Below are 11,198 nucleotides of genomic sequence, written 5' to 3'. Positions count from 1 at the left end.
GCGGATCTTTAATAATTAAATATCGTTGGCTCCGGGTTGGAGTGAAGCCCTCCTCCTCTGTATAGAGGTAGTGTTCAGCACTACTACAGTTCTGTCCTGTTGCACAGAGTAGGTAGTGTTCAGCACTACTACAGTTCTGTACTGTTGCACAGAGTAGGTAGTGTTCAGCACTACTACAGTTCTGTCCTGTTGCACAGAGAGGTAGGTAGTGTTCAGCACTACTATAGTTCTGTCCTGTTGCACAGAGAGGTAGGTAGTGTTCAGCACTACTACAGTTCTGTACTGTTGCACAGAGAGGTAGGTAGTGTTCAGCACTACTACAGTTCTGTACTGTTGCACAGAGAGGTAGGTAGTGTTCAGCACTACTACAGTTCTCTACTGTTGCACAGAGTAGGTAGTGTTCAGCACTACTATAGTTCTGTCCTGTTGCACAGAGAGGTAGGTAGTGTTCAGCACTACTACAGTTCTCTACTGTTGCACAGAGTAGGTAGTGTTCAGCACTACTATAGTTCTGTCCTGTTGCACAGAGAGGTAGGTAGTGTTCAGCACTACTACAGTTCTGTCCTGTTGCACAGAGTAGGTAGTGTTCAGCACTACTATAGTTCTGTCCTGTTGCACAGAGTGCTGTAGCGTTCAGCGCTCAGGGAGTAGGCCGACAGCGCCTCTTTAAACTCCCCTAGTGGACAGTAGACGCCGCTGCACCCCGGCAGCAGCTGGTCGCGGCCCAGGTAGGAGACCTTGACGAAGGCGTCGCCCGTCCCGCGGTGCCGGTGCAGCTCCAGGGCCAGGTCGGCGGCGTACGGCGGCCACCGCATGTCGAAGATCCCCAGAGCCATCAGGCAGGGCATCAGGGTGGTGTCGTGCGCCGAGTACAAGATGAGCTTCCTGTCGGACCGGGACGCCAGCCTGTCCTCCATGTTGTCCACCATGGTCCTGAGGAGCGGCCCCACGCACATCTGCAGCATCTCCCGGCTCCGCCCCTCCGGCCGGTAGAGGTGGAGCATGGTGTCCACGGCGCGCCGCTCCACCGTGTCCCTCCGCGCCGCGTCCTCCAGCGCGGGCGGCAGCGGCAGGCCGTGCGTCTCTCTGGCCACCACGTCGTCCCTGATCAGGACGAAGCTGAGGCGCCGGCGGTCGTCGTCGTCGTGGCGACCGTCGGCGACGCCCAGCGCGTCCCGCACGCTCCGCAGGTCGGCCGCCATGTCCGGGAGAGCGTCGCCGCGGGCGACGTCCGCCCACCGGCGCTCCTCGGTGAGCCGCAGCAGCTCGCAGGCGCGGTGGTTCGGCAGGAGGATCTCGGACGCCGCGTCCGCCGTCGCGACGGGAACGACGACGCCGTCGCGGCGGTCGAACAGCCCCGCCACCAGACAGCGGGCCGACTCCACGGTCCTCGCCGTGTTGGTGGAGCGGACGTAGACCTCTGCGGGGCTGAAGGCGGCGCCGAGGAAGGAGGGGGTCTCCTCCACGTAGCGCCTCCTCATCCTCCTCCCCACCTCGTACACCTGCTGCATGCCCAGAGCCGTCAGCTGACCGGGGGAGGAGCCGCCCGCCAGGAGGCGGCTGCGTTGGCGCTCCTCCAGAGGAGACGGGGGCTGGGGGCCTCCCTGCAGGTCCGTCACCACGTAGGGCACCAGGGTGTGGGCCGGGGGCTGCAGGAGAGGCCCGGGCTTCCACTGGGCCTCCGGGACGCCGGGGATGGACCACAGCGGGGTTCTGGCCCCGTGGCGGAACAGCACCTGGACCAGGCTGAGCTCGTAGGAGGAGGAGGAGTGATTCAAGGAGATCATCTCAGCTGGGTCTACTGCGTTCTTCTGTTGTTGTTGTTGTTGTTGTTGTTGTTGTTGTGACCACAGTCCAGAACCGAACACCATGGACGCTGAGAGCAAACCCAGCAGACCCACCTTGGTCCAGAGATTCCTCATTATTGCTGATGGCGTCGTAGTAGAGCTGTATTGTGTACCTTTTATAGTGATTGCAATGTTATGTTTGTATGTTAATACAATATAACTTATACAGTCTGTATGGTAGAGTATGTTAATACAATATAACTTATACAGTCTGTATGGTAGAGTACGTTAATACAATATAACTTATACAGTCTGTATGGTAGAGTACGTTAATACAATATAGCTCATATAATCTGTATGAGACATTTATATCCAGTGTCCGGTTTGACACGGCCGGTTGAGGAGCGGTTACCGCCTGAAGGGCAAAATTATATTTCTCCTCTGAGCAAGCAAGGAGGCCGGCTCTATTAGCTCAGTGGTAAAGATGTGACCCGGGTTCAAATCCTGGGGTAGAACAGGGAAGGAACAGGTAAAGCACAGAGGGGTCGGTGGGAAAGAGTTTGTCCGTCCGTGTGTCCTCCCTCGATGTTACTGTGAAGACGTTCCTCTCAGGGTCTTGATGTCTCTGTGAAGACGTTCCTCTCAGGGTCTCGATGTCTCTGTGAAGACGTTCCTCTCAGGGTCTTGATGTCTCTATGAAGACGTTCCTCTCAGGGTCTTGATGTCTCTGTGAAGACGTTCCTCTCAGGGTCTTGATGTCTCTGTGAAGACGTTCCTCTCAGGGTCTTGATGTCTCTATGAAGACGTTCCTCTCAGGGTCTTGATGTCTCTGTGAAGACGTTCCTCTCAGGGTCTGGATGTCTCTGTGAAGACGTTCCTCTCAGGGTCTCGATATCTCTGTGAAGACGTTCCTCTCAGGGTCTCGATATCTCTGTGAAGACGTTCTTCTCACGGTCTCCATCTGGACGTCAGTTTGCTCTTATATAGGACGCTCCGGGGCTTCGGTCTGACATCACTCTGACATCACTCTGACATCACTCTGACATCACAGGGTTAGGGTTAGCAGCAGCATGTGGTCCGTTAGTAGGATCCTGATGCTATGTTCTACCAACGTATCAGACAGCGCCGATCCTCAGCACGCACACACGCGTCATCCCAAAACCTATAGAGCACCGAAGTCTGACGTAATTTACACATCCTTTGTTTGTCTACCTGGTTCGCGGTTTTCCACCCCCATTCTGAATCCCCATAGACGTGTTTAATATCGTGTCAAATAAGAACTGTGTTCCAAAAATAAACAAATGACCCCGGCGGTTTGACTCTCATGGATATGAAGCATCAACTGACGGTGAGAAAACGATAATGTTACTTCCGCCGAATTAGTTAAATTTTCTTCAGAAACAGACTGTATCAAATATAAGTGACTGACTATCATAAACGATACAGAACCTCCTCCCTGACAATATCGCAGAGACAGTTTGTTTATTTTTGGACCACAATTCTTATATGAGACGATTCTATGATGACCCAATGTTATTCTCCATAGAGACATGACTTTACGAACCAGGGGATGAACGAGTGACGTCAGTACCTCTGTACTCTATACTGCTTGTGCAAGGACGCGCTGTGATTGGCCAGTAGACACTTTGAGTGGCAGTCGGGGCGAACGCTCTCGCCAAAATATGATTAACGATTCTGTGCCTGTCGGAACATAACTCTAACAGCGCTGAGTCGTCTCAAGTGAACGTCGTGACATTCGACGCGGCAACTGGCACGCTTTAGCTCACTCTGTGGTGCCTCTCAAGTTCGTCAAAAACTACACTTTATCATTTATAACCCAAAAAGTGTCTGTAGTTGTTGTAAAGTGTCTGTAGTTGTTGTAAAGTGTCTGTAGTTGTTGTAAAGTGTCTGTAGTTGTTGTAAAGTGTCTGTAGTTGTTGTAGTTGTTGTAGTTGTTGTAGTTGTTGTAGTTGTTGTAAAGTGTCTGTAGTTGTTGTAGTTGTTGTAGTTGTTGTAGTTGTTGTAGTTGTTGTAAAGTGTCTGTAGTTGTTGTAGTTGTTGTAGTTGTTGTAGTTGTTGTAGTTGTTGTAAAGTGTCTGTAGTTGTTGTAGTTGTTGTAGTTGTTGTAGTTGTTGTAGTTGTTGTAAAGTGTCTGTAGTTGTTGTAGTTGTTGTAGTTGTTGTAGTTGTTGTAGTTGTTGTAAAGTGTCTGTAGTTGTTGTAGTTGTTGTAGTTGTTGTAGTTGTTGTAGGCGAGGAGGAAGACGGGGCGGGGTTATAGCACAAGCGGTATAGGCTTTAGTATGTCGCCACACACACACACACATACACGCACACACACACACACACACACACAAAAACACACACGCACACACACACACACACACACACACACACACACACACACACACACACACACACACACACACACACACACACACACACACACACACAAACATGAACAGATATACAAACACATGTGTATATTTACACAAACACACACACAGTGAGTGCATTCATGCAGCCTGTGGCGAGGTCAGATATTCTGCATACTGATTGTCATGAGGTTCACATGCACACGCACACACACACTCACACACATGCACACACACACACACTCACACACGCACACACACACACACACACACACACACACACACATGCACACTCACACACACTCACACATGCACACTCACACACGCACACTCACACACACGCACACTCACACACACACGCACACTCACAGACATGCACGCACGCACACACACTGTGTGGGGAAGGGGCAGAGATGCAGGAAGAAGGGAGGAGGAGCGAAGGAAGAGAAGAGAAGAAAAGAACAGAATGCTGGGAGAGAGAGAGAGAGAGAGAGAGAGAGAGAGAGAGAGAGAGAGAGAGAGAGAGAGAGAGAGAGAGAGAGAGAGAGAGAAATAGTTTCCGTCTAAATGGCCTCTCTCCCCAAATGTCTTCACACCAAATAAGGGCTTTTTTTTATCCAAGCATGATAAACGACCATAACAGCCATAGATAGAGAAACCTAGATCCTCATTGGCCGCTGCAGTTCATTGGAGCAACTGGTATCGCGGCCGCCATATTAGCGGGGGCACGCTGCCACTCAAAGTGACTACTGGCCAATCACAGCGCTCACAGCGCGTTGACTACTGGCCAATCACAGTGGGTCTTTCCCGGGACTTTTAATGCAATGGTTCTCAACCAGTGGTCCGGGGACCACCAGTGGTCCTTGAGGGGGTCCAGGTGGTCCCCAGCTAAATGATGGAGAGTTGGTAACCAAATGGACCCTTATAGATCTTTAAATCTTGAGTATAACATTTCACACTCTCAATAGTCTAATTATTGTTAAACATCTGTATTACTTACTATACAGGTAGACAAGTAGAGAACGAAAACAGCATCTTATGGAACGATAACAACATATTCTATTTTAAGAAAAGACCCACCCCCACCTGCCTCTGATTGGCCTACCGAACGTCCCCTTCTGTGATTGGCCTACCGAACGTCCCCTTCTGTGATTGGCCTACCGAACGTCCCCTTCTGTGATTGGCCTACCGAACGTCCCCTTCTCTGATTGGCCTACCGAACGTCCCCTTCTCTGATTGGCCTACCGAACGTCCCCTTCTCTGATTGGCCTACCGAACGTCCCCTTCTCTGATTGGCCTACCGAACGTCCCCTTCTCTGATTGGCCTACCGAACGTCCCCTTCTCTGATTGGCCTACCGAACGTCCCCTTCTCTGATTGGCCTCACCCTTCTGTGACGCACCAGACTGAGGGCGGAAGCTGCTGTGCGCCCGAGATACAGACGCCTTTATATGTCTATGATAACAGGTGTGTGTGTGTGTGTGTGTGTGTGTGTGTGTGTGTGTGTGTGTGTGTGTGTGTGTGTGTGTGTGTGTGTGTGTGTGTGTGTGTGTGTGTGTGTGTGTGTGTGTGTGTGTGATCCAGAGGGGAAGTCAGAAGCCGTCATCCAGAATCCTTCATCATCACAATCATCATCATCCTCATCATCACCGTCATTGCCCGTGACGCCCCCCTCCGCCCCGGACTCGAACCCGTCCCCGCCCCGCACCCACATCACGGTGGCTAAGAAGCAGCAGTGGGCCAAGCAGGCTTCCGTAGGCCGGGACCCCCAGCCGGCCGGGACCCCCCCCAGCTCGCCGGACGCCCCCTGCCCAGCCTACAGGCACCCCGACCGGGAGAGAGGCTCAGGAAACACCCAGGCTCCATCAGGCCCGGCCTGGAGCCAGAGGCTGAGCCAGGACCAGGTACACACACACACACACACACACACACACACACACACACACACACACACACACACACACACACACACACACACACACACACACACACACACACACACACACGTGTTCTATCTCCTACCAGGACCTCTAGTACTGATGGTTTTATGTCCTACCAGGACCTCTAGTACTGATGGTTTTATGTCCTACCAGGACCTCTAGTACTGATGGTTTTATGTCCTACCAGGACCTCTAGTACTGATGGTTTTATCTCCTACCAGGACCTCTAGTACTGATGGTTTTATGTCCTACCAGGACCTCTAGTACTGATGGTTTTATGTCCTACCAGGACCTCTAGTACTGATGGTTTTATGTCCTACCAGGACCTCTAGTACTGATGGTTTTATGTCCTACCAGGACCTCTAGTACTGATGGTTTTATGTCCTACCAGGACCTCTAGTACTGATGGTTTTATATCCTACCAGGACCTCTAGTACTGATGGTTTTATGTCCTACCAGGACCTCTAGTACTGATGGTTTTATGTCCTACCAGGACCTCTAGTACTGATGGTTTTATATCCTACCAGGACCTCTAGTACTGATGGTTTTATGTCCTACCAGGACCTCTAGTACTGATGGTTTTATGTCCTACCAGGACCTCTAGTACTGATGGTTTTATGTCCTACCAGGACCTCTAGTACTGATGGTTTTATATCCTACCAGGACCTCTAGTACTGATGGTTTTATATCCTACCAGGACCTCTAGTACTGATGGTTTTATGTCCTACCAGGACCTCTAGTACTGATGGTTTTATATCCTACCAGGACCTCTAGTACTGATGGTTTTATGTCCTACCAGGACCTCTAGTACTGATGGTTTTATGTCCTACCAGGACCTCTAGTACTGATGGTTTTATGTCCTACCAGGACCTCTAGTACTGATGGTTTTATGTCCTACCAGGACCTCTAGTACTGATGGTTTTATGTCCTACCAGGACCTCTAGTACTGATGGTTTTATGTCCTACCAGGACCTCTAGTACTGATGGTTTTATGTCCTACCAGGACCTCTAGTACTGATGGTTTTATGTCCTACCAGGACCTCTAGTACTGATGGTTTTATGTCCTACCAGGACCTCTAGTACTGATGGTTTTATGTCCTACCAGGACCTCTAGTACTGATGGTTTTATGTCCTACCAGGACCTCTAGTACTGATGGTTTTATATCCTACCAGGACCTCTAGTACTGATGGTTTTATGTCCTACCAGGACCTCTAGTACTGATGGTTTTATGTCCTACCAGGACCTCTAGTACTGATGGTTTTATATCCTACCAGGACCTCTAGTACTGATGGTTTTATGTCCTACCAGGACCTCTAGTACTGATGGTTTTATGTCCTACCAGGACCTCTAGTACTGATGGTTTTATGTCCTACCAGGACCTCTAGTACTGATGGTTTTATATCCTACCAGGACCTCTAGTACTGATGGTTTTATATCCTACCAGGACCTCTAGTACTGATGGTTTTATGTCCTACCAGGACCTCTAGTACTGATGGTTTTATATCCTACCAGGACCTCTAGTACTGATGGTTTTATATCCTACCAGGACCTCTAGTACTGATGGTTTTATGTTCTACCAGGACCTCTAGTACTGATGGTTTTATGTCCTACCAGGACCTCTAGTACTGATGGTTTTATGTCCTACCAGGACCTCTAGTACTGATGGTTTTATGTCCTACCAGGACCTCTAGTACTGATGGTTTTATGTCCTACCAGGACCTCTAGTACTGATGGTTTTATGTCCTACCAGGACCTCTAGTACTGATGGTTTTATGTCCTACCAGGACCTCTAGTACTGATGGTTTTATGTCCTACCAGGACCTCTAGTACTGATGGTTTTATGTCCTACCAGGACCTCTAGTACTGATGGTTTTATGTCCTACCAGGACCTCTAGTACTGATGGTTTTATCTCCTACCAGGACCTCTAGTACTGATGGTTTTATGTCCTACCAGGACCTCTAGTACTGATGGTTTTATGTCCTACCAGGACCTCTAGTACTGATGGTTTTATGTCCTACCAGGACCTCTAGTACTGATGGTTTTATGTCCTACCAGGACCTCTAGTACTGATGGTTTTATGTCCTACCAGGACCTCTAGTACTGATGGTTTTATGTCCTACCAGGACCTCTAGTACTGATGGTTTTATGTCCTACCAGGACCTCTAGTACTGATGGTTTTATGTCCTACCAGGACCTCTAGTACTGATGGTTTTATGTCCTACCAGGACCTCTAGTACTGATGGTTTTATATCCTACCAGGACCTCTAGTACTGATGGTTTTATGTCCTACCAGGACCTCTAGTACTGATGGTTTTATGTCCTACCAGGACCTCTAGTACTGATGGTTTTATATCCTACCAGGACCTCTAGTACTGATGGTTTTATGTCCTACCAGGACCTCTAGTACTGATGGTTTTATGTCCTACCAGGACCTCTAGTACTGATGGTTTTATGTCCTACCAGGACCTCTAGTACTGATGGTTTTATATCCTACCAGGACCTCTAGTACTGATGGTTTTATATCCTACCAGGACCTCTAGTACTGATGGTTTTATGTCCTACCAGGACCTCTAGTACTGATGGTTTTATATCCTACCAGGACCTCTAGTACTGATGGTTTTATATCCTACCAGGACCTCTAGTACTGATGGTTTTATGTTCTACCAGGACCTCTAGTACTGATGGTTTTATGTCCTACCAGGACCTCTAGTACTGATGGTTTTATGTCCTACCAGGACCTCTAGTACTGATGGTTTTATGTCCTACCAGGACCTCTAGTACTGATGGTTTTATGTCCTACCAGGACCTCTAGTACTGATGGTTTTATGTCCTACCAGGACCTCTAGTACTGATGGTTTTATGTCCTACCAGGACCTCTAGTACTGATGGTTTTATGTCCTACCAGGACCTCTAGTACTGATGGTTTTATGTCCTACCAGGACCTCTAGTACTGATGGTTTTATGTCCTACCAGGACCTCTAGTACTGATGGTTTTATCTCCTACCAGGACCTCTAGTACTGATGGTTTTATGTCCTACCAGGACCTCTAGTACTGATGGTTTTATGTCCTACCAGGACCTCTAGTACTGATGGTTTTATGTTCTACCAGGACCTCTAGTACTGATGGTTTTATGTCCTACCAGGACCTCTAGTACTGATGGTTTTATGTCCTACCAGGACCTCTAGTACTGATGGTTTTATGTCCTACCAGGACCTCTAGTACTGATGGTTTTATGTCCTACCAGGACCTCTAGTACTGATGGTTTTATGTCCTACCAGGACCTCTAGTACTGATGGTTTTATGTCCTACCAGGACCTCTAGTACTGATGGTTTTATGTCCTACCAGGACCTCTAGTACTGATGGTTTTATGTCCTACCAGGACCTCTAGTACTGATGGTTTTATGTCCTACCAGGACCTCTAGTACTGCCAGAGACTATATTTTCACCTGGTTCTCCAGGTCTGACGAGTTCTTTCTTCTTCTTCAGGCACAGGAACCAGGTGAGAGGAACCGTGGGGGTCTGGACCAACCTGACGCCCCCTGTCTGCCCTCCAGTGCAACTGCAGCCCTGCACGACCCCAGCACAGCGACAGGTAGTTGTGTCTCAAACAGCTTGAGCTTCTATATATATCTAGATCTGCTACAATCACTGTTTCTTATTTTTAATTCAAAGTATAAAATCAAGTACAGTAAGTACATCTCCTGTTTTGCCAGTTTTAAGATTATTAGATTTATGGTATTTGTCATATTCTGCCCTGTGCAAGTTTACAAAGCCTTTTTACAGCCAAACAGAACATGCCAAAAACATCAGTAAATCATTTTAATCACAAATCATTTGTGTGTCAATTCGTCAACTGAAATGTTGATGAACAGTAGGGGGCGCTCCTCCCGACCACCTCCCCGCCAGCTCCACGGCCAAGCTGTCCGGCCAGGGAGCCTACCTGCAGAGCCTGGAGCGCAGCAGCCGGGCCTGGGTGCTGTCCTCAGGAAAGGCCCAGGCTTCTGACGAGGCCTCCGCGTCCTCCGGGGGCGTGGGAACGGAGAGCGGCCGACCTCAGGGAGAACACAACATCTGGTACAATCCCATCCCCGAGGAGGACGACAGCGGCAGCGCCGCTAGAAGGTAACTAATAGATACAATCCCATCCCCTAGGAGGACGACAGGGGCAGTGCCGCTAGAAGGTAACTAATGGATACAATCCCATACCCGAGGAGGACGACAGGGGCAGTGCCGCTAGAAGGTAACTAATGGATACAATCCCATACCCGAGGAGGACGACAGGGGCAGTGCCCAAGCCCCCAGAGTTGCTGAGAAACATTGAAGCTGCCACCCCAGTGGCCAAAGCTGGAACTGCAGGCGGGGAGAAATACATGCACGCGCAAAACATACTGAGAGATATTTATATTTATACATATAAATATGTAAACATATTATACATACATACATATGCATTTACATATTAATATGCATCTCGAGTGTATTTAATAAATATCTCGCGTTCAATCCTTGACACACGGGCTGCCGTAGAACGCTAAAAGGACACTAGTGCGCATGCTCATAACTCTATGGGGTTAGGGTTCATGCTCATAACTCTATGGGGTTAGGGTTCATGCTCATAACTCTATGGGGTTAGGGTTCATGCTCATAACTCTATGGGGTTAGGGTTCATGCTCATAACTCTATGGGGTTAGGGTTCATGCTCATAACTCTATGGGGTTAGGGTTCATGCTCATAACTCTATGGGGTTAGGGTTCATGCTCATAACTCTATGGGGTTAGGGTTCATGCTCATAACTCTATGGGGTTAGGGTTCATGCTCATAACTCTATGTGTGTCTCATGCTCATAACTCTATGGGGTTAGGGTTCATGCTCATAACTCTATGGGGTTAGGGTTCATGCTCATAACTCTATGGGGTTAGGGTTCATGCTCATAACTCTATGGGGTTAGGGTTCATGCTCATAACTCTATGGGGTTAGGGTTCATGCTCATAACTCTATGGGGTTAGGGTTCATGCTCATAACTCTATGTGTGTCTCATGCTCATAACTCTATGGGGTTAGGGTTCATGCTCATAACTCTATGGGGTTAGGGTTCA

General features: G+C 48.9%; 2 protein-coding genes across 2 annotated transcripts in view; one reads left to right on the top strand and one right to left on the bottom strand.

The window, feature by feature from the left end:
- Positions 1-596: 596 nt before the first annotated feature.
- LOC308080999 (lysophosphatidic acid phosphatase type 6-like) lies at positions 597-1,922 on the bottom strand (the record flags this gene model as incomplete). The annotated part of the gene is made up of 1 exon (XM_080457401.1): positions 597-1,922. The coding sequence occupies one exon, from the start codon at positions 1,920-1,922 to the stop codon at positions 597-599; it is 1,326 nt and encodes a 441-aa protein (XP_080313527.1).
- Positions 1,923-2,440: 518 nt separating this feature from the next.
- Positions 2,441-11,198, top strand: part of syde1 (synapse defective Rho GTPase homolog 1) — a gene marked incomplete at its 5' end in the record, with an annotated part of 51,843 nt that continues 43,085 nt past the window's right edge. The window contains 6 exons of the mRNA XM_080457406.1: positions 2,441-2,448; positions 2,557-2,604; positions 2,693-2,754; positions 5,744-6,063; positions 9,590-9,695; positions 9,976-10,225. Of these exons, the coding sequence (XP_080313532.1) occupies positions 2,441-2,448; positions 2,557-2,604; positions 2,693-2,754; positions 5,744-6,063; positions 9,590-9,695; positions 9,976-10,225 (794 nt within the window). The remainder of the gene's footprint in view (positions 2,449-2,556; positions 2,605-2,692; positions 2,755-5,743; positions 6,064-9,589; positions 9,696-9,975; positions 10,226-11,198) is intronic.

Source organism: Gymnoscopelus braueri, assembly GCF_963280865.1.
Source record: "Gymnoscopelus braueri genome assembly, contig: SCAFFOLD_139, whole genome shotgun sequence".
NCBI classification, from domain to species: Eukaryota; Metazoa; Chordata; class Actinopteri; order Myctophiformes; family Myctophidae; genus Gymnoscopelus; species Gymnoscopelus braueri.
The sequence above is the reverse complement of the archived record's forward strand: the minus strand, read 5'-3'. Positions and strand labels throughout refer to the sequence as shown.